Source organism: Alligator mississippiensis, chromosome 2 (assembly GCF_030867095.1).
Source record: "Alligator mississippiensis isolate rAllMis1 chromosome 2, rAllMis1, whole genome shotgun sequence".
NCBI classification, from domain to species: Eukaryota; Metazoa; Chordata; order Crocodylia; family Alligatoridae; genus Alligator; species Alligator mississippiensis.
The window spans coordinates 217203719-217227773 of NC_081825.1; the positions used below are offsets into that span (position 1 = coordinate 217203719).

Here is a 24055-nt window from a genome sequence, read left to right on the forward strand (position 1 = left end):
TTTCTCTATAATTATGAAGGCTAGAAATTTACTTCTTTAAATAATTAAGTTGTGAGTATGGCACCCCCATAAAGTTATGATATAATTTATTTAATGCATGTTGAGTTTTCCATACTACTAGGAATAAGAAAGCAGTCGGGGCATTTCTTTTACTCATTTTTGGTACTGGCAACATTCTCCTCCCTTTGTGTTAGGCCTCCATTCTTGTGGATTGAAGGTTACTCCTTTTGAAGCCTGACCAGCGTCATTTTTTAAATAACTCCAGTGAGTTACTACAAAGCATTTCAAGTCACATAATTGGCTAGGAACTGACTCCAGGGTCTCCTGCATGGCAGAAACAAGTGTTTCCACTAGGATGCTTGACTGATTTAGCCACGCTTCTTTAGAAATTTTACTTATTTCTTTATTGTTTAGCCACATGGCACCTCATATTCTTGCAATAAGTCTCTGGCCAGACTACCTGTCTCTCTAATGCAGGATTTGTCAAATCAAATTAGACCATTGGTCCAGCAAGTCTAGCAGGATCTTGCCTCCAAGAGCAGAAAATACCTGATACAGAAGAATATGAAAGACAGTTATAACAGGCAATGTATATAATATGAAACTTAACTTAGTGAGGGGAAAATTACTTCATGTTGGTTTTAGGTTTACCAGCTAAAACCCAGAAACATATGCGACTGCTCTTGAGGAGGCATAGCTATAAAGATTATTTCCAGTTTTAACATTTTCAGCAGCTATATGCAATCCTGAGACAGGCTAGAGGAACAGGCACATGTCAAGACTCAGGAATTCTCATGTTCTCATCCAAGATCTACTACCTATGTCCTACCTCACGGGAGCATTGTGAGGATTAGTTAGTTATACTATTGACTGCTTTGAAAATGGAAATAGCTAAGTGGTGCTGGTTGCTACTATAATTTAACTGTTGCATTCTTTCCTGCCAAGTGTATTTGCAGAAATAAGCAACAGGATTTGAAAGTTGAAATAAGCACCATAAACTCCACCTAGTAACTAGCACGTAGTCAGGGCAGCCTATCTGTTGCTAGCAACTTGTGCCTTTGATGTGAAACAGTTTAACAAGCAGGCAAGTACACTAGTGTCATATTCTGAACATGTAAAGTACACTTACTGCAAATTAATCTCAAGCTGACACAGGTTTGGATAAATCTGTAGAAAGGTTTATAAAAGTTACAAACAATCATCTTGCCACAGACTGGAAAACAAACTGCTTGCCCATAGCTTGCATGTGGACACGCCTAAAATGTAACATAAGTCTCCTACAGACAGTTACCACCTCAGGGCCTTTTCAACCAGACTTTTGTCCCTTCCTTGAGCATCTCACAGCAAGTCTCAGTAACATTGTCTTGAAACCTGCTGGCCTTTGATGCCTGTCACACCTGTCAGCATGCCCCAGTCACATAGGTTTTCACCAAAAAAAAGAAAAAAAAGTACAGTAAGGAAAAAAATAAAATTTATTGTCCTGGACCCTGGGATGGGTCTGCTGTGACTTCAGCCTCCCCTTCCCAGGCTTGTTCTCCTGGCAACGAAGAAATCTCCTGCCTCTGGTGCTTCTAGCTCTGCCTGCTGGGGGTTGATTCCCAGTGAGCCACATCCTCATTAACCCTCCCCCAGCTGCCACCCATTAGTCAGGCTAGCTGCTTTCTCTTAAGGTGACAGACCATCCCATTACACCTCCCAAATTAGGACCCTGATCCCAGGCTTCGGACATGCACCCTCCCTCAGGTCAAAGCAGTCTTTACTATACCATTTCTCAGCTTGCTTTCCACAGCTGACCTGTCAATTGCCTGCGCTCCCTGCCTGTGTCTGGGCTAAGTCCAAATCAGGCTGTAGTCCCAGGAAGAAACTGGGTGAAGTTGTTCACCACCCTCAGACAGATCAGGGGAGAAAGACATGGACAGTGGCAGCGGTATATGCCGTCTGACAGGGGCCAGGGGCTGGGGCACGCAGGCTTAGACCAGACCTCAGCCTTCCTGACTTGACATCCTCCTATAAAGAGCAGGAAAGGCTTGAACAAAGGCGCCACCATAGAGTGGGGGAACAACCCTCCCATGTCGTCAGGGTGCCTCTGAACTGCTATATCTGTGGGTGTGTATACTGAGTGTTGAGAGAGGGGGCAGGTATATATATGTAAGGATGTATATGCATGTGCATATATATATGCACACAGGTATGTATGTGTGTATACACACACGTGTAGATATATATATATATATATGCATGCATGCATGCATGCATTGATGTGTATATATATATATATGTGTGTGTGTGCGTGTATGTATATATGTGTGCATGCACATGTGTGTGCGGGTACGTTGCTGTGTGACACACAGATGGGGGGCGCGGTGATCGTTTCAGAGCAGTTTTCGCTTCTGGCCCAAGCCATGTCGCGGCGCTGCGGCTAAAGTTCCAGGCTCCAGCTGGGAGAAGACCCGGCCGCGGCCCCCGCAGGCCTCGAACCCGCGGCCAGGCCCGCCCCTCCCTCGGGCGCTGGAAGCGAGCAGCTCACCGCCCCCCACCCCCCCGCGGGGAGGGGGGGAGGGGTGCAGCGTTGAGCCGGCCCCGCGATGGCGCTGCTCGGCGCGCAGGCGTTCTCCGCGGCCACCCCCGGCCGCAAGGCCCCCGCCGCCGCTCGCGCCCGCTCTCCTTCTCCCTCTCTCTCCCTGCTTGGTTGAGTGGCTTGTTGCAGCGGTCACAGGCGCGGCGGGGCCGGAGCGGGCTGAGGTGGCCATTCCTCGCAGGCAGAGCGCAGCGCACGGCGGCGTCCCCCTCCCCGGGACACTTGGTGAGGGCCTAGAAACAGACCGGGGGTGGGGGACGAAACCAAACAACCGTTGGAACGGAATGGAATGGAACGGAACGGAACGGAACGGGGGTGTTGAAGAGGGGGGTTGCCGGTCACATGCCCGCCTTCTTCACGCGCTCGGGCCCGGCGGCGGGGCTGGGCATCGGGCGCGCGCCGGCAGGTGCGGCCGGGGCGCACGCACGGTGGGGGGTGGGGAGGTGCCGAGTGCGCGCCCGGTCTGGCCCGGCCCCGCCCCGCCCCGCGTGTCCCCTCCGGCGGCCCGTCCGGCGCCCCTCCCCCCTTCACGCGCTCTCTCTTTCCCTCCCTCCTCCTCCCCGGCAGACATGCCCTCAGCGACCAGCAGCACGATGGCTAGCGGCAAAGCGGCGGCGGCGCCGGGCAGTGAGGCCTCCCCGCCTGCGGCCACGGCGGCCGTACCCCCCCCCACACCCACGCCTCACGCCCCGGCGGCGGCTGCGGCGGGCGGCAGTATCACGGCGGTGCAGACCGAGGCCATGAAGCAGATCCTGGGCGTCATTGACAAGAAGCTACGGAACCTGGAGAAGAAAAAGGTGCCTCAGCCCTTCCCCTCCCACCCGGCCCCGCTGGAAGCTTCCAGATTCCCGCCCCCCCCCCCGGGGGCCCGGGTGTGTCTGCTCCCCGCCTTGTGTTCCCGGCCCCGGGGGTGAGCGCGACCCCGGCCAGGAAGCGGGGGAGGGGAGGATTCCCGGCGCCTTCCCAGCCCGAGCACATGGAGGCTGGAGCTAACATGGCGGCGGGCGTGGGGTGGGCGGGGGAGGGGAGGCAGCGGCTTGGACGCGCTGAGGAAGCTGCTTTGTGTGAGCGGGCAGGCGGTACAAAGCCGGGAAGCAGCTCGTGCCCGGGGCCCGCGTGCTGACAACAGCAGCTGCGGTCTCCAGACGGAGAAGAGGGCCCTGGTCACGTTTTCTTCTGCCCTGCGTTTGGGGGTGTGTGGGGGAAATGCGCCAGGCCCGGTGCAGCAGGGCGTGATGGGTGCAGTGACATGGTAACCCCCCTCCCCCAACACAGGCTTAGTGCCTATTATATTTTTTTAAACAGGACTTGGAACACAGTAACATTGGGGGGGGGGTGTTTCTTAGCTGGACCTAACATATTTAGGTTGTAATGGTAGAAGAAATATTTTCTGTTTTGCTACTATGTATATGTGTGAATTTTCTTTTTTTTTTCCTCCCCTCTATTAAAAATAGCAAGGGAGTTAAGAGACTTAACACAAAAATGCAGGGAATAAAAACCTGCTTAGATCTTGCTCAGGCCTTGCCTGTGCACAAGATGTTACCAGACTTGTATTTCAAAGTGCTTTAACTAAGTCAGTTTATGTGTAAACAGATTTTTAGTTTTCAGCTAGAGAAGCATTCAGACTCCTTTGTGACATTCCCCAGGTAATTTAGGTTAAGTAAAAAGACTTCAAATGGAATTTTAAATACAAATTGCAGGGAAGTCGGGGAAGGGAACCGAAAGTTATCTCTCTGATTTTTTTTAGAACATTCAAGACCAGAATTTTGTGTTTAAAAAATTAAGAACTTGATGGAGAAGGAAAATATACCCAAATAATATCTTCAGCTTTTTTTTACGTTCCTTAGCTTATAAGTACATGGTATCTGCGGTCTGAATACAGTGGTTCTTACCTTTACTTCTAAAGCAATCTCATAGTCCCTTAAGAGTTGTAATAGATTGATTTTTCTTTCATAATTTCTGAGGGGGATATGTAAAGTCACAAGTAGGCAATTCTTTTCTGATACAAATAGGTAAAAATGAAGGAGAGACAGTCTTAGGAATTTCTTTGTTTCTGTTAATTTTACATGTGTGTTATAACATGGAAATGTGTAATATACAGGTATTATGAACATTTTGCCCTTTGTTCAGTTGCTTATTGCTTTTTGTAGCCTGGCATGGAAACTACCTTTTTTGAGAGAAACCTGTGCAGTAGTTATGTTAATTGATATTTAACTTGTTGAATTTACTGTGCATCAATAGTGTATTTGACTGTTTTCTCTTTGGTGGTCAGAGTGCACAAAGAAAGGTTGTATTCATTGTTAAGTTGGCATTAAGCACATTAATGAAGGTGAGTGAAGGGTCAGAAGCTCCTGCATATCGTATCAATAAAAGCTGCACAGCTCTGAAGGCTCATGAAGAAGGGCTTCCTGCTGCAGACCTCATAACATACAAATGATTTTTGTCTTAGTTGTGTTGAACAACATTTTGTAACTGTAGGCTTGTTTCTGTCTTCAGAAAGACTCTCTAATAAGGTACTATACGTAAGATTCGATGACTGTTCCTTCAGAAATCAGAGACTGACCCAAGCTTCATGTCCAACCCAACTTGTACATACCTGTTGGGAATCACATGCTATTTCTCAACTACAATTCTTTAAACAACTTGATTTTGAATTTTTTAAATATCTGGGAATGTAGTCTCAGTGTTTTGTACATGTGTGATCAGGAAGGGTGAAGCTGTAGAGAAGTACATGAAAAACATTAAGAATCATGAACTTCAGCCACTGAAAATAAAATGCTTTTGCCAAAAGAGGTTTCAGCTTTTGATCTAAATTAGCTTTGAATGGTCATTGGCTAAGAACAAAGGAGAAATAAAACATGATTTAGTGATATATTTTTTAAGGATAAAACATGAATTAGCATTCCTTTTAGGAATGCTAATTCAGGTCTAAAATGGTAAACGTGGCTTAATCTACTAAAGCAGGGGAGTTGAATATTATGGCCTTCAGGCTGGATGTGGTCTGCAAACCCACTATATCCTTCCTACCAGACTACTAGCAGGCCATGAGAAATTGAGGGGAGGGGGGATATGGCTGGGGATGCAGTGGCCTGCTGCAGAGCCCAGGGCCGTTGGGCTGCAGGGGACATAGCAGTTCATACCAGGACGGCAAGCAAGGGCTGACACACCCTAGTTGCCCTCTGGCTGCTTCATTTATCACTACTTCTGTGACCCTACCACCTTGTCTGCCAGTTCCTGCTCCATGTCCCTTCCTGGAACTGCTGCTATGCTGGAGCTGTTCTGGCAGTGCCCTGGGTTGGAGCCAGAGCTGCAGCTGCTGCTTCCTTGTACCCTGGGGCTAGATCTGGCCTGCAAGGAGTGCCATGGTCCAGATCTGGCTTGGTGCACAAGGTGAATTTGACACACCTGTCCTAAAGAAAACACTTGTGGTAAATCAGATTTCACAGATTAGTTTTAAGTAGATATTTGTTTCAGTTTTATTTTAAGTGTTGTAAGTGAAATAGCATGACTAATACTAATCATGTAGAATTTTAGGATCATAGTAAAAATGTATATTCAAAATAATTTAAGGTAGAAATTATGAATTGGAAGCATTTATTAAATGGTTGCTTATATATTAATATTTTTGTGTTTTCTTGAAATCAAACAGTCACTTGAAGAAGGAAAGTGCAGGAAACTGCTGGAGCAAAAATGTTAATTTAAAATTCATAACTGGATACTGTTCTGAAGTGTTTGAACTTTTTAAAAACTTTTTATACGCAAGGCCACACACACGTTCAATTTATATTCCTCTGATATCTCATTTTGAGAGAGCAGGAAAGCTAAAAGTTGCTTTTCCCCTTTCATGAAGATCTCTTCTGTGTTAGGTTTCTTAATCCAAGAGGTTTTTTGTTTAAATCAGGGGTGCCAAAGATGGAACATGCAGGCTGTATCTGACCTGTGGAGTGAAATCATCCAGCCATTTGTGCTGGCCCTGGGTCTCAAGTGGACCCACACACCACAGACAGTGCATACTGGCCTGCGGGGGGCCCCTCTCTCCCCTCCCCCCCCCCCGGCTCAGGGCTGCTGCCATCCACTCCAGGACCTGCACTGCATGCATTATCTGCCTGGGGCCAGTCTGGGACCCTTCCCCCAGTGCTGTGCACAGTGGTGCCTGCTTTGGCTGGTACAGGATGCAAGCCCTATATGATACCTTCACTGGCTCAGGCAGTCTTTATGGGTGCTGGATTCAGCATGTGGAGTTGGGGTGGGGAGGAGAGTGCCCATGGTCCATTCATCCAGCCCATGGACTGGTCCCTTGCCAATCACTTGTTCCTGTTTGACACTCCTGATTTAAGTAGTCTTTTCTTTAGCCTGATTATGAGTTACTTGGATATAAATGAGTGGTCCACCTTTTTGACGCACATGTTGTAGAAAGAATATCCCTGCACCCACCCCAAGTGCCATTCTGATTCTCTCCCCCTGCCAGATCTGCTGCTCTTCTTTCTGCTTCCTGCTGAATCTGCTGTTGTGCTACCTGTTTCCTCCCTGATCTGCTGCGTGCAATAGACTGCCTGCCTATTTTACCCTCTGACGCTGACTTTCTAGGCTTGTTTTCTGAAGTTGAAGGAAAACAAACTATTTCTGTTGTTTTTCTGATTAAATTTCTGAGGGAGGAGCACAATGTTAAGCCTTTTTTTATACAGTGTTGAGGGGAAAAAATGCATCTCAGTTTTTTTGTTAACCTTTAATATTTCATATGCAAAGCCCTGGATTTAAAAGGGTTTTTTTTCAATAAATTGTAATGGTTTTAGTTCTGATCTACATGAGAGGTGATTTTTAAATTGGTGCAGAAGGCTGTGTGAACCCTTATTTTATTTAACCCATCTTGTATGGAAGAAGTCGGGGATGCCTGGTTGGAGGAGGGCTGGGCAGGCAGAGTATAAGCCGAGACCCTGGGAGCAGGGCCGGCAGTTTCATCTGGGGAGCTGGAGGAGCAACTTCCTTCAGCCTGAAGACTGCAGCTCCCAAATTATCTGGAGATTAGGATGGGAACTATGGGGATGGAGGAGGTTCCTTCTGGTCCTGAGTAAGACCTGAATCTACACGCTGCTGGAGTAGGTTAGTGTGGTGGGGCTGCCCGTGGCAGGGCAGTCTCCAGGAAATGCTACATGTGTGCCACTCCAGTGAAAGGTGAGGATGGGGCACTGGAAAGCCTCAACCCCCCTGCCATGTGGGTCACCTCGTAGAGGGGGGCAAGGCTTGGGGCCAAGGTCAACCAGGAGGGACCTCGGGCCTAAGGAGTGAAAGGTCCAGAGAGTGAGTGTGTGACCCAGTAAGGGGGAGGAGTGAGTGTGTGGCCCAGAGACGGGCTGGAGTTGGCTCAGAGATGGGCCAAAGTATGGTCCAGTGAGGGGCTGGGGGGAGTGGTCCGGTGAGGGGCCAAGGTCCACGTAAAGGGACCTGAGGCCTACTTGGGCCAGAGACTGAGTGTGGCCCAGTAAGGGGCTGGGGGAGTAATAGTGGATTTGGATGCTATCTGCAAGGCATGGGACATGGTGTAGGGGTGGTTCAGAGTCATGTCCAGTTTTGGGCTCCACAATTCAAAAAGGATGTGGAGAAGCTTGAGAGAGTCCAGAGAAGAGCCACGTGCATGATCAGAGGTCAGGGAAGCAGACCCCATGATGACAGGCTGAGAGCCCTGGGGCTCTATAGCCTGGAAAAGCGCAGGCTCAGGGGTGATCTGATGGCCACTTACAAGTTTATCGGGGTGACCACCAGTATCTGGGGGAACGTTTGTTCACCAGAGCGCCCCAAGGGATGACGAGGTTGAATGGTCACAAACTACTACAAGATCGTTTCAGGCTGGACATAAGGAAGAACTTGTTTACTGTCTGAGCCCCCAAGGTCTGGAACAGCCTGCCACCGGAGGTGGTTCAAGCACCTACATTGAACACCTTCAAGATGAAACTGGATGCTTATCTTGCTGGGATCCTATGACCCCAGCTGACTTCCTGCCCTTTGGGCAGGGGGCTGGACTCGATGATCTTCCGAGGTCCCTTCCAGCCCTAATGTCTATGAAATCTATGAAAGTCAGGAAATGATTTAAGCTAAAACAAACTGTGCCCGTCAGGGTTTGCAGTGTTTTAAAATGTTTCAGTTAACTACTACAACTTATCAATTTTAGATACAAATCCAAATATACTAGTTAGCAACGTTTGCTACTATGTGACCGTCATTGTAATATAGGAATTTCCATTGGAATAGACTACTTGGTCTTTTTAAATATTTTTCTCTTTGCCTTTCCTTCTTGATAGACAACGCGTAAAGAACCTATTTGTCAGTCTATACTAGGATGCTGTGGTAAGTTGTATCTTGTGGAAGCAGAAGGGAACCACTGTCTTAGTGCTGCTGCTGGCTGTTGTTGCCAGACATCAGGTTTCTCAGGTGCTCCAAGCTTCCCAGCTTCTTTTCTCCCACCACTACACAGAGTACCCTCTGTGTAGCTTTGAGAAACAAGTAGTTTTCTCCATCAGTAGATCTGTTTGTTTTATTCAATGGCATCAGAAGGGCCCTGAGTCTGTTATCGGTTTTCAAGTTGGTTGCTTCTGTGAAGATGTTCTTGTTTATAGTATCCAGTCCAGGCTCAGTCACCTTATTGGACATCTCTCTATTGTAGCTCTGCATAACAACTTCAGAGTGAGCGCCCAGTCCTTTCTTCCTTTAGGAATGCAGGGCTTTGGACATCCTGGATCAAGTTTAGTCCTTTGCTTTCACAGGCAAACCATATAGTCTCCTTTCCTAAACTAATTTTATCCATCTTAAAAAGTAGACAGTGTTTCTTGGTATCATTGCTCTTATTTAACTTCTGAAACAGCTTTCTAATAAGAAACACAGCTTATGGAGGGCACATCTGCATTCTGGGCTTGCTGAAAGGCCTTCAGACATGGTCCCAGGCAACAGACTCAAAAGTGGTGAAAAATGTAACTTCATTTTCAGTTGCTTCATGACCTCCCATTGTTTCTTAAATCGACTTACCCTGGATAAATAAGCTCTAACATCAATCCCCATGGTTAAGGGTCATGTGTTAAAAAATCATTCCAGAGCACTAGCTCCTCATTTGAATTCATTCTTATATGTAGGTTCAGAATGGTTCTGTAACTGCTGGTCCAGGGAATATGGGAAAAGCAGGGTTTGTTCAGTAATACCTTTCCTTGGACCAGTTATTTATTTGATGTTAGGCAGGTTTTGGGGCGCACGCTGCCCTTGGAAAGAAACAGTTACAGCCTAAGCTGAATACCATCTAAAACAATTGCTTTTTGTTTAACTCCATTATGGGAAAGAAAATAATCACTTGGCAATAGGGCAACGGGTAGTAAACTTCTGGAGCAAAAAAATTTAAATTTAAGATTCATAACTTTAGTGGATGCTGAAAATCGCAGAATATGGTTTTATTGCTCGTTCTAATTACTTGATCCCCCTGCTAACCTCTCTGTACTGGACAGATAATGATGTCCCTCTTCTTTTTTGTATGGTCCTATTCTTTTACATAATCCATTTTATCTATTTCATCCGCCTTTTACTTGTTTTCCAGGTATATCTGATAATGTTTTCTCCACAGGTTTACTGCCCTCTTTCCCTTCTTCAAGTGACTCTTCATTTGCATAATGGAGTTAAACAGTTGTTTTAACTCACATTTAGCTTAGGCTACAATTGCTTTTTCCTCAGACCTTAAGTAGGGTACTTTGCACACGAAAGCTTGCATGTTCTCTTTTTCAACTATATATTGGATGCAAAAAAAAAGAACTGAAAAAATCTTGTGTTTAAAGTTTCATTGATCCATCATCTGTTTTGTTGATGTGTATGTGCCTTTATGTCTTAGTTGAAAGCAAAACAGGTAAAATGTTCCAGAAAATGTTTGGAGTATTCAAACCTCTGTATAGCAGCTAACCTCTGCACAGAAGCTTCTCATATACCCTGTTCAATAACTGTTAAAAACATATTTTTCCACTTGAAAATAACAGTTGATGATTGTACACTGAAAAAAGGTACTGGCAATCAAACTGTCAAATGGAATATAATAGAACAAAAGAGATCAAATTGGCTTGGGTGTAAGGGCAGAAGGCTAAAGGTGCAAAATAGAAAAAATATATTTTTGAATACAGTAGATCAGGTTGGTAACCTTTTACTAATGGCAGCCCACAGCTTGTGACCTAGCCATCCCTGCAGGTTGCAGATCCTCTGCTGTTGTTCCAGTCATCCTGGCTCTGTGTGAAGAGCTGCTCTTTCACCCTCTCCCAATGCAGCCTCCTCCAAAACGTGCTGCCAAAAGCATGGTAAGCAACAATTCAGAACAGCTGATTCGCCAGTGATGGTAAACTTGGACTGCAGGGGTGGGACGGGAGCAGGTGGGGGTTGGCATGCTATTGCTAAAACACTGGCTTGTTGCTAACACGGAAGCTAATGCTGTTATTAATGTGTTTGTGATTAATTTCCTCCTATTAATGAATTCATCCATGAGGAAGATAAGGGAAAGATCTAGGTCCATCTCACTGATGCAATAGTGTCTTGTCTGTTAATTCCCAGTAATGCTAATGTGAATGAGTAAGCCAACTATTTTAAATTCAAGAAGGAATTTACGTATACACTGCCTAGAACAGTGTAGACCTGTAGATAACAGATATTTGGGAGAAGGCCGGGGAGACTAGTCCATGGATTACAACAGGGTGGGCAGTTATTTCTGGTGGAGGGCCACTTATCAAGTTTTGGCAAGCTGTTGAAGGCTGCATTTCTCTCTCCGGTGCAGGGAAGCAGGAACAGGCCCACAGTCACAGGCCAGAAGCCTCTGCTAGGCAGGGGCTTCTGTTTGTGGGGGCAGGGCTGGGTAGGCCTTGGTACTGGGTTGTGCTGCCAGCTTCCCCTGGGTCCTACTGCTGCTGGCTCTTGTCATCTTTGACAGGCACCCAGGAGCAAATAGATATTTAATTTTCTAAATTTTTTAGGGGCCCCATGGGCTGGATAGAATGGCCTGGTGGGCTGGATCTGTGCCAGCATCCAAATCATTAATTAACATATTGAACAGAACCAGGCCCAGGACAAATATCTCTGGGACTCCACTTGAGACCTGCCTCTGTCTCAGACCCACTAATAATTATCCTTCACTTGCAGCTGTTGAGCCAGTTATCTGTCCAGCTTGTAGTTTCTTCATCCGCCCAAGTTAAAGAAGCAGATTAAGTTTGTTTGATGCAGTTTGTTTTTCATAAATCCCTGCTGGCTGCTTGTGATCAGCCTTTCCTTCTTCAGATGCTTGTGAATGGCTTTCCTTAGGTTATGCTCTAGTAACTTCCTAGGTAGGGTAAGGCAAACTGGTCTGTAGTTTCCTGGGTCCTCCTTTTTGCCTTTTTTAACGAGGGGTACTGTGCTGGTCATTCTCCAGTCCTCTGGTACCTGGCCATCTCCCACAACTTCATGAAGATCATTGCCAGGGGCTCTGAGATCTCCTCTGCCAGTTCAGTTCCTTCAGTAGCCTGGGGTAACATTCATCTGGCCCTGCTGACTCTCTCTTGCCCCTTTCCTTATTCATAGGGATCTACTTAAAGTACATGGAGGCAAAGTAAAAATTGTAGGCTGCTTCTGATGCTGGGCACCATTTTTGTGATCTTTTAGTGGTAAGCACCTGCCCCCTTACCCCACTCCTCACTGCTGATTGGCTGAGGGCTGCCTTCCATGTAGCCCTGCTCCTTGCCACTTACTGGCCGAGGGCTGCCTTTTATGCGCCTCTGCCTCCCTACTGATCAGCAGTGAGGGGCAGGGCTTCACAAAAGGCAGAGGGAGGAGTGGCAGCTGGTCTTGGCTGCTCACCTTCATGCTGGCAGCTTCTCTGTCTCTTGTCCTGTGTCCTGTTGTTTCTTCCCTCCCACCCTGCAGGCTTCAAGGCCAGGCTGTAGCAGCCACTGGGAAGCCATCATTTTTAAGTCCTGTCCTGTTGTTTCTGCTCCCCAGTGGTGATTCTGCACAAATGGCAGGGGCTACCAGTTTTTGTGGTGGTCATGGAAACCACCTTTTTTGCAGTTCTTGTGGAAATCACAAATTGAGTAAATCCCTTTTTATCCAGATAATCTTTATTAAGTGTGTGGTTGCAGCTTAATTTTTTTTGTGAGGGCTGAGGCAAAGTAGCTGTTGAGTAGATCTCCCTTCTTTGTAACTTCAGTTAGGAGTTTTCCTTGACTTGTTAACACAGGACCCACAGCTTCATTGGTCCTTCTTTTCTGGCTATTATTTATAAAATCTCTTCTTATTGTCCTTGACCTTTTAGCCAGGTGCAGCTCATTCTTTATCTTTGCCTTCCATTTTGTCCCTGCAAGTTCTGGCTATTTCCTGGTACACTTTCTTGGTGACCTGCCTATTCTTCCATTGTCTGTATGCTTTCCTCTTGTATTTGAGACATTTTAGAAGTTCCTTGTGCAGCCACATTGGTCTCTTGCTATTCTTGTGTTTCCATTGTGTAGGGAAGTTTCTTGTTGGCTTCTAATGCTTTGCCCATTCCTCCCAGCATTCCTGGGCATCTCTGTCTCCTTCAGTCTGTCATCTCATGACACCATACCTATTAACTCTTTGAGTTGGATGTAATCCACCTTTTTGAAACCTAGTGTCCTAATTTTGCTGACCTTGCACTTTCCCTGTCTCAGGATCTGGAATTCTATTGTGTCATGATCACTTCCTCCCAAGTTACCCATCACCTTCACATTCTTCACCAGTTCTTTCCTTTTGAGCAGGACAAGATCCAAAATAGATGATCCCCAATTGATTTTTGCAATTTCAGAACATTTTATTGTTTAATTTCACATTAAATTTTGCTTTTGGACTTTAGTTTTTGGGGTTTTTTTTTTTTTGTTTTTTTTTAAGTATGGGATGTCTGTACTGTTTAAATGTTTTTTGCTTCTCTCATGAAAAGTCCCCCATGTACCATGGGGAGATAAGGTTAGATGACAAACTTTGTAATATACATGTACAAAAATATGGAACTTTAGTTCGTAAGGTCTTTATTTCCAAGTTTTTCTTTATGCAATGAAAGATATCTACCAAGGACAGAAAACAAGTTAGTTGCATTACATGTCAATTTATCAGAACATAAGGTTTTTTCACATACTTCAGATGAAAAGGCTTAGTTTTGATATCAAGTGTAGAAAAATTTAGCTGAAAAGGAATCTTCTTTAAAAAAATTACCTCTTTGATTTTCTCAGGAAGTTGGGGATGGTTTATTTTAATTCTTTGTTATTGGCAGGTTGATGGCAATAGATTTTGTAATGGACCTGTCACATTATCTAACATGACATTAAAATCTTGTAATTAATCAGATTATGTTTGTAATGATTTTGTGTACTTGGTTAATAAAATAAAACATGCAGCCTCTGTTATCCAGAGAACTAAAGGTATTTAAAATATGTATCAGTGTCACAATGGGAAAAGAGGCAAAGGTTTGAAATATCCCTTGCAATATTCACAGCAGTTTGTCAGCGTTTAAATAGAATATGTATCTCTGTAGACTCATTGTCCATCTCATTAGCCATTTACTATATCAGTTTTCTACTCATTGGCCTCTTAAATGTCTTTGTTCCTGCTTTTATAGTTCAGAATATTTATCCTGCCTGAGGACTGAGGATAAAGATGGTACAGAAAAATAGGAAAACATTTCCTTTCTCCCAGACACTGCAGCAGGCAAAGCAGAACTTTTTTTTTTTTTTTTTTTTTACTGCAGCTGTGTTACAGTATTTAGGAAGATGTTGGTTAACAGAATAGTTTGAGGGACCATCTTGCTTACTTTTCTGGTAGTATCTGAGCTTGTTGTAATATAGTAATCTGTAATATACCATAGTTCTGAGCACAAAGTGAGTGCTTACTTAGTATTTATGGTCCTTAGTGTGTTAACTTGTAACTAAATGCACATTAGCTTTTCAGCTGCAATGCAGAGGGAAAGGCTATCTAACTTTGTCTTCACCTTGGTTTAGTAACCATCTAAAAGCTTTTAGGGGAACTAATGTTAAATTGTGATTATTTTTCTTCCAGTTTGTGGTGACAGGGAGGGAGATCTATGTAAAACTGATGGTTCATTAGAGGGATGGTCAGGCTTGCTCCTGTATTGTTACTGACTAGGCTTCTTTATCTACTCCAGGCAAATCTAAACTGGAATCCTAACTAGAGGAAAATAAATATGGCTGTTCAAATGAAAGCAGGCTGTTAAGGATAAAATAAAATGCCTTTGCTTCCTGCTATCTGTGTCTCCCAGTCCCCTTGTATGAATGCTGTTGATGATCTCACCCAGTGTTCCATTTGACCACCATTCTGTTGTGCCTTTTTGTTCCCAAAAGGAAACACCTGGGCAAATGGTGGTAAATTCCTGGGAGTTCAGAAAGTTCTTAGCTGTGGATTTAATTTTCTGTCAAAGATAATATCTAGCCAGATTTTTATGAAGTGAAAAAGATGCCTGCCTTATTTGCAGGGTTTTCAACAAAATGAGTTGTTTTGACAAGGAGCGACTCAGAATAAAAATGGTAGCTGGAATAAAAGCAGGTATAACTTTTTACCTAGCACCAGCCATCACACTTGATTAAAATATGAAGCAGTCTACACATTGATATCCTTTTCACAAGCTCTCAGTTTTCCAGAATATGAGAGTCCTTTGAGTTGGACTTCTATGTGTTTGGTCTCCAGAAAGTGAATTGGTTAAGGGAAGTTTGAGCAAAATGCTTTGTGTTCCTGTTCCATAGCATTTCAGTAATTTTATCACTGGATAAACATTTAAACCTAAGAATGTTTTACCAAGATTTTTGTATTACCAAGTTTTTTTTATTATTATTATTATTACTTCAGAGAGACTTTCGTTGTTGTTTTCCTGCTGTAGTTGTTGCTGGATTAGGGAGGTAATAGTTAAGATATTCTTTATGATGGATGTAGTTGGTAAATCAAACAGAAGAAAACATGAAATAGTGGTACAAGTTTTATTTTCAAACAATTTTTCAGAGGAATTAAGCAAACTTCATGGAATATGGTCTGGCATCATTTTGTAGAGAAATGATTAAAATTTCAGAGGTACTTAATTAAACTCTTCCATCTAATTCCTGTTTAGAGTACCACGTAAGCTATTAATACAGTATCACATACAGGAAGGTAAAGGAATTGCCATTTAAAACTGTGTGGTGTCATGATCCAGCTGATACTTTAAAACTATGAAAGATTAGAAAAGCATCTGTCAAATTCAGTTTAACTCGAATATATTTCTAGTAAAAAGGAAGAGAAGGGAGGATACCCATTTAAGCTGCCCTGAGCCTTTATTGGGAAGGGTAGCATATAAATCTAATGAATAAATAAATCATCTTCTGTGAATTTGTAGCATTCCATTGGAAATCGTAAAAACAGTAAAACTGCCAAGGACTGAAAAATTATTTGGACATACATTCTCAAATTTGAAGAGACTCACATATTGTTAAAAATAGCTACTAACATTTTAAAGTTTGACTCATTACTTTTGTAATGTTTCTAGCTAAAGTATTCCACTCTTGGCCACACCTCAACTGGAGACTCAAAAGTTGTTTGCATTCAAAGCTCCACTGTTGGTTCCTAGAGATCATAGATTGTGTGTAACAGAATACAAAAAATCAAAGAAATGTCTGAAATGTCAATGATAAAAGACTTGTGCGACGTGATTTCAAAGCATATGACCTCAGATTTTCAGGACAGTTGGCTGGTACATGGAATGTAAAAAAAATTAAAAAAAGAAAAAAAAATCAAACAGTAATTCTACCTAGAGTATTTTTTGCATACTGCCCTCTAAATCAAAAGTAGATGTTCTGAAGCACTGAACAGTCTTCATAGAAACCAGAACATGTTTGGTATTATGGCCATTACAGTTTGTTTGTGGGGGGGGGGGTGTTATTTTTTTAATGACTAATTTCAGGAGGAGGTGCTTTGGACAAGTATTCAAGTCACTGTACTTCATGCTATTAATTTGAATGGCCTGAGTTTTCAGTTATCATTCAGGACAATAATCAGTTTTACAGTAAAGTCTTAGGTATATTACAACTAGCTTGCTACAGAATTGTAAAACTAATTCTAGAAGCTGATGGAATATTTTTAATGCTGAACAAAATTGATTACATTTAAGTTACAGTTTACTAAGAGTTATTGCAGTTTAAAATATTGGCTTTTACTGAACATTTAGCCTTCACTGGCTGTATTTTGGTATGGTATTATCCCTGTAATGGAGTTTATGTAGAAAGTTTTGAATCATGCACTTGGGGAAAGTAGGTTGCACAAATGTGTTTTTGTGTGGGGGGAAGAGTTCTCTTTCACTGTAAAGTCCAGTATTGTTTTAAGTGACTCATTTTGGGAGTTCTTTTCATTGACTCCTAGTGTCTGGTAGGACCATGTTGATGAAGTAAGGTGGGGATTCCCAAAGTGTTGACCCTGGGGTCACTTGGAGCTTGCAAAGGGGTATTTTAAGGGTGGCTGCAGCATGCCCATAGCTATTCTATTGCTGGCCAAGTTTGCCAGCGACACCAAACTTTGGGGTAAAGCGTCCACACCTGAGGACAAGAGGGTGATCTAGGCTGACCTTGACAGGCTCAGAAAATGGGCGGACGAGAACCTGATGGTGTTTAACACTGAAAAATGCAAGGTTCTCCACCTTGGGAAGAAAAACCCTCCGCGTGGTTATAGGCTCGGCAGTGCTACGCTGGCTAACACTATGGATGAAAGAGACTTGGGGGTTATGATTGACCACAAGATGAACATGAGCCATCAATGTGATGCTGCGGCTAGTAAAGCGAGCAAAACACTGGCTTGCATCCATAGATGCCTCTCAAGCAAATCCCAGGACGTCATTCTCCCCTTGTACTCGGCCTTGGTGAGGCTGTGGCTGGAGAACTGCATTCAGTTTTGGGCTGCACAATTCAAAAAGGATGTGGTGAAGCTTGAGAGAGTCCACAAGAGAGCCACGCGCGTGATCAGAGGTCAGGAAAACAGACCTTACGATAAGAGGCTGAGAGCTATGGGACTCTTCAGCCTGGAAAAGCTCAGGCTCAGTCTGGTGGCTGCCTATAAACTTAGGGATGCTCACCAAGATCTGGGGGAATGTCTGTTCACCAGAGCACCCCAAGGGATGACAAGGTCAGTCACAAACTCCTCCAAGACCGTTTCAGGCTAGACATAAGGAACAACTTCTTTACTGTCCAAGCCCCCAAGGTCTGGAATAGACTGCCGCCAGAGATGGTTCAAGCACCTACTTTGAATACCTTCAAGAGAAATTTGGATGTTTATCTTGCTGGGATCCTATGACCCCAGCTGACTTCCTGCCCCTGGGGCAGGGGTCTGGACTTGAAGATCTTCCAAGGTCCCTTCCAACCCTAATGTCTATGAAACCTATGATATTGACTGATTTTTATGAACAAATTTTAGCAGCAGCCATGTTACCCATTGTTGAGAATAACTGATACCTTTTGTAATGGCCATAGTAAACTGGCAACGAATATCACCTCCCACCCTGCTAAAGGATACCAATATATTGAGCGGTGCTTAATTACATGAGCTGGCTGCCTAATGAATTTACACAGCTGACTTTCCTTGCTGTTAAAATACTACTTAAACTTGAATTAAGCAATGGTACTGGTTTATATACTTTACACATGCAGCATTCCATGTGTTGAACATAAAGTGTTTGCATTGCATATTAATTCTTTTATGCAGCCACCAGTGCAGTATCCCAACCATTAAATGACCCTCCATGAACAAAGATTTGGGAACCCCTGAACTAGGTTAATAATCCCTGGGTTTGGTTTGGGATCTGGATATCATATCTTCATTGTCATAGTATATATGTTGTGGTGCATCTTGATGTGTCTATATTAAATGGAACTATTTTTCAGAAGAGCTATTCGAAGAGCACATCTGTTAGTGATCTGATGGCCATTAAGTTGCCTATTTACATGCCAAAGAAGTGTCAAAAGGTTCTGGGACCATGGAAGGAGAGGCCTAAAAAAAATCTAAAAATGAAAACACTTTATTTAAAAATGCCAAAGCTGCCAAGTAGCAAATGTAATCTATCAAATTGTTTACAAAAGCCAAGTACTTAAGGAAACAGTGTTAAAAGCCTCGTCTATTTCTTTGCTCATAATTTAAACACCTTTACCTTAGTCTTGTAGGCTTCGGTGGCTGTTCTGTGCATGGGCGCATGGAGTCATATGATCCAACTCATGGGTTGCTGGACTGTCCCCAGATGCTGGCCTCAGCCTCACATGCTGCATTCAGTATGCAGGCCGCACCCAGCGCTGGGTGCGTAGTGCATAGTGCAGGGGTGGTCAGTTCAGGGCACATACTGCATGTGTGGCCTGCTGCCCAGCCTTGTGCTCTGGGTCCAGGGTTGGTCCGGATCAGGCTGTGCCAATGCACAGAGCTGGATTGGTGGGGCACCACATGCAGTGTGCACCCTGTTCCAGTCCCTTTTGCTACATGCAGTGCTCACAATCTGTCCAGCTCAGCATGACACAAGCACCATTCCTGGCCTTGGGGCTCTCTGTGCATGCAGCAGGGCGGGTACAGGATGTGCACTGCCTGTGTTGTCAGCTGTACCTGGCACTGTATATAGCACGGGCTGTGGGGCATGGGCTCCATGCAGTGCTTTGGACTAACCCTCAGTGCTGCACACACTGCACAGGGGGTCAGTCCTGTTCTAGCCCACAGACTGGCCCAGTGGCCTTCACCCAGCCCACAGGTCATTTTTGTCAGCTGTACTGGTAGGCCACTGTTGCACTAACTCTGTCTTTGCAACTATTTCCTGGTCTGTAGTGCAGTTTTGGACTAATAAATGCAAATAAATATAAAGATGCATAAATCTTAGCACTGATCTAAAATACTACCTTATTGGTTAACTCATGTTACATATGAAAAACAAATAAAGATTACATGTGCCAATTGGGACAAGTTTTATCTGTATATGCAATGCTATTTTTTTTAAATGTCATCAATTGTTGTATTTAGTACTTGTAGGGAATAGTGGAATACTTGATTTATAATCTTTGTAAGTGTTCTGAACAGTATGAAAAGGAAGCATTTCAGTACTAAACTTAAAAGTAATTTTTAACAGGCTGAGGTTAGTGTCATAGACATTGCTACATGATTAAGGATGTACTTACATGTCATCTTTTTGTGAATTAAATAAAGGCAACTTAGCACTTCCCGATTTAATTACAGAAAATTTTACTATTGAAATGCATATAATCAGAGCTTTTGATTTTTGCTTACCTTGAGTTTGGAGTTTCATGTCATTTTCAGGCATGTTTCTGGCAGTTGTGTTTTGCATGAGCTCTTATTCAAGACTGAGATTGAAGTTCTTCTTAGTTATTGGGAAATGAATGTAGAGGAACATTTTTTTTTTTTTTTTATTTATTTACTGGGGGAAAGGTACAGTTCTTTTAACTTCCTTTGTTATGTCATTTCCAACCAGGTAAGGTGTAGTAAAATGATAGTAAGCAAATAAAATGGTTGGTTGAAATTCAGATTTGTGGAATGGAATAGAGTTGAATTAAAATAGTTGTACTTTTAAATCAGGGGTGTCCAACCTTTTTGAATGTGGGGCCGGATCATGAACTTTTTATCACCCAGTGGGCTGGCGAGCCATATTCAAAGACATCACAGGAAGCGGTATTGCATCAGGAAGTGATGTCACGTGACCTTTGACACCAGTGAAGTTGCAGGAAGTGACAATGAAATAGGCCTGGAAATGTGGTTTAAAATCCAAAATAAAAACAATATAAAAGCAACAATGAAATAATACCAAACACTTGACTAAAATAAACACTATCGCATAATGAAAGAAGCATAATGCAAGTTGAATATGGAAAAGATATCAGCCAGAGTGGAAACTAATCGAAGGTGGAGGGATGTGTCTCAGCAGGAGATACCTGCGTGGCGCTTCGCAGCCTCCACCGCTTGCTGCCTTGCAGGGGGGAGGGGGGGGGCTCCTCAGTGCATCCGAGAGGCTGAGAGAGAGACTTGTGGCTCAGCTGGGCATGGCCACAGCTGCAGCCGGGCATGGAGAGAAGTGGGGCGGGGAGAGCTGCTGCCATGCATGGGAGCCCCAGTCCAGGCTCCTCCTTGTCCTCCTGGCCACAATCTCTCTGGGATGTGCAGGAAAAGCACCCTCCGTTCTGCCACTGCCCACCTCGTTGCCCCGGTGGCCGTGTGTGCCCACGCTGCCTCCTGTCCCCAGCAGCACATGAGAAGCGGCCCCCTCAGGACTTGGGGCCTTGCACGTGGGTGGCTGGGCCCAGAGAGCCGCAGCGCCCAGGGGGGATACTGGCCGGGGGAGCAGGCGCCACCTTGCTGTGGGGCAGGGCAGCAGGGCTGGCAAGGAGGCAGGTGCGGGCTAGCAGTGCCAGCAGCTGCTGCTTGGCTTCCTGCGCAGGGCCACTCCGGCAGTGCAGGGCACGGGCTCGTGTCGGGGCGGGGGCAGGAGCACGGGCGCTCCCGGATGCGTATCCTCCCCACCGGTGACTGGCGTGTCCCGGGCCCGCAAGCAGAGCCACTCCTCCGCCACCCGGTGGCAGAGTCCTCAGGTGAAGGCTCCATCCCGCGCCTGCACCAAGCCCGCAGCACTGGCTGCGGCTGCCCGGGTGGGCAGGCAGGGCCGTCCAGCAGCCACAGCCAGCATGACCTCTAGCTGGGGAGGGTCTCGGCCCAGCGAGGGACCCAGCCAGGCAGTGCCACACTGACGTGGTGCGTGTGGGAACCTTGTCCCTTCCCAAGCCCTTCAGCAGCCATTATGAAGCTGCTGGGGGAGGGACAAGGGGTTTCCCATTGCAGGCCATAGAAAATGCCTTGGTGGGCTGCATGTTGGACAAGAGTGTTTTAAATCATGTAAATTAAATAAATGATGTAAATTAAATGGATTTTTAGGTCTTGGACTATAACTCTGTCAGCAGCAAATTAAATGGATTTCATGTTCCTCCCACCCTCCCATTACCTTCTTTTGTGTAGATGTCTAGATGTATTCTCAGTTTAAATATTAGGATTCTTAAACCAGGTCTCCCCTGTTTCTGTTGTGTTGTTTAATGCAGTTAATGTTGGGTGAATGGCATGGGGATCCATCTGTGGGCTGGATACTGTACAGGGTTGGAATGTGGGGTTGGTCCACTGGCCAGACCCTACCCGGTAGATTTTGCCATGTGCTGGCCTGGTCTGGTGCACAGGGCCATATTATCTGGCTACCAGGGCTCCCCACAGGTTCAGAAATTTGGCAGCAGGGGCACAGCAATTAATGTTGTCATTGTTCCCCACTGCCAAATGTCCAGACCTGTGGGGAGCTGTGTAATTGGATGCTGCAGCTCCGCAGGCTGGATCTGCTACATGGGCTGGGGGTTGAGCACCACTGCCTTAATGGAGTCTAGTATTGATTGTCAACTTCCCAAAGTAACTCTTGGAATGAGCAAGTGTGGATAACCTGAACTATTTGTGTTGTGTTGACATGAAAAACTCAGATCACATCTATTCTGGAAAACAAAGTTTTGACCAGCCTGAATTCTTTATCCTGTCTCCGTTTTAACAGAGGATCCAGCGGGGATCCTGGTTTTCTCTAATTAAAAAAAAAAAAATTCCCAATTATGGGATTTAAAAAGTAACCTCAAATATCTATTTTTCTATGTATCAGGAAGTAGTTAGCTGTATTAGTTTCAAGTCAGGGAGAAGGTAGGGCAGGGGAGACATCTTAGAGATTCAACTTGTTCAGAAAGTCATCAGCTTTCATAAGCGACAGCTTACTTCATCAGATGCTATGAATGAGGTAGGCTTTCCTCTGCAAAAGTTTGTGCATTTGTGAGACAGTCTCTGAAGTGCTACCCTGCCCTGGATTTTGCTTCATAACTTGAGTAATTGTGTAATCTTCTAGAAGATATAAAATCCAAGTTTTTTTTTTCATGTGACAACAAGTAGAAAATTTTCAGGTTATCTTTAGGCATTGTGACAGTAAAAAGGATGTGAATTGAGGCGCCCCACCTCCCCCCCCCCCGTCACCTTCAACACTGCAAGTAACTTTCTGTGAACTGCAGTGTTCTGCAAGATGCATATTGTAGTCACCTGAAAAAATGAGATTAAAATATTAATCCCTTACAGAAGTGTATTTTTAATACTAGAAGATGAGTTTTTCATACAAAATAAATAATTTCACCTTTTAAGCACCTTGAGTAACTTTATATAAAGTATGCAGTGGGACTAACTCAGGAAAGCAATAATATATATTGATTTTTAGTTTTAAGTTATTTAAATCTTTAGGATTTGTACTATGAAAACATTAAAGTATTTTTCCTGTTCCAGGGTAAACTTGATGATTACCAGGAACGAATGAACAAGGGAGAACGCCTTAATCAAGATCAATTGGTAATTTTTTTAACTTCATTAAATTTCTTCTTTAAGCCATTTCATACTCTTTCTTTTAAACTTAAAGAAATTGTTCTAATTGAGCTTCAGCTCTAGTATTGATGGCAGAGTAAACAAGTGCCAAAGCTGCAAGGATACGATATACGTTTGATTGGGCTTGGCTGGGTGTAAATTACTAATGCATTGCAGTGAAAACTGACTGAAATGTGTAACACTATGATACTGAAATTTAATTACGATTGTGGTATCATTCAGGTTTTGTTTCAAATTGTGAGAGCCATGCATTCAAAATTTTCAGTTCATATGCTTGGCACAAAGCTCTGATTTTTGTTGTTGTTTGTTTTTTTGCGGGGGGGGAAGATTTCAAGAAAATAGTTTTAATCTGTTAGAATTCAGCTTATTTTATCAGAAAATTGTTAGCTAGCTTCACTTATGAAGTAAGCTAGCAAGATGTTTATTTGAAACAACTGACAAAACTGATCATCAAAATTGGGAGTGGAGAGGCAGTTAAACAGTTTTATGAAGAGCATGATCTTTGATTACAGCAGTAGCTTAGTAGAGGTCTTACTCTTTGTTGAGAAGTTTTTGCTTTGAAGATGGAGCAGGATTTTTAAAGGTCTTCTTGCTACTAAGGCAATTAAAGATTTTTTTTTTTTTAAGTATCTGTTTTTAAAAAAATAAAGCGAAGGAAAATGCTGTATGTGGGAACCTAATCAGTAAAGGCTTTTCTAATAGCCTCCAATTCCTTTGCTTTAGGGACTGTTAAGGGTAAGACAGCCATAATTTTATGTACTGTTTCACCCTTACTTCTAGTATAACCCCTGTTTAGCAAGGGTGTACCATCATTATCACTAGCACCACAGGGATATCAGCCTCCTGGCAGCTTCTTCCCCAGCTTGTGTACATTCTCACGGAGTTATGCAGATGTCAGGGTGGGATCTGCCTGATTTTGGTGTTGCAAGAATGAAATATTAATATGGAATGAAAAAGCAGAATGTAGGCTAATATGTGCAGTCTTTTATGAAGATAAATTTATACTTTTTTTAGGCTGCATTAATCTGTTCATCAGCCCAA

General features: G+C 44.0%; 1 protein-coding gene across 3 annotated transcripts in view; it reads left to right on the forward strand.

The window, feature by feature from the left end:
- Positions 1 to 2595: 2595 nt before the first annotated feature.
- Positions 2596 to 24055, forward strand: part of CAPRIN1 (cell cycle associated protein 1) — a 64567-nt gene continuing 43107 nt past the window's right edge. The window contains exons 1-3 of one of the 3 annotated variants that reach the window (XM_059722755.1): positions 2596 to 2803; positions 3146 to 3375; positions 22919 to 22981. In XM_059722755.1, the coding sequence (XP_059578738.1) occupies positions 3148 to 3375; positions 22919 to 22981 (291 nt within the window). In that variant the 5' untranslated portion in view covers positions 2596 to 2803; positions 3146 to 3147. The remainder of the gene's footprint in view (positions 2804 to 3145; positions 3376 to 22918; positions 22982 to 24055) is intronic. The other 2 variants (XM_059722754.1, XM_006259975.4) reach the window with 2 other exon arrangements.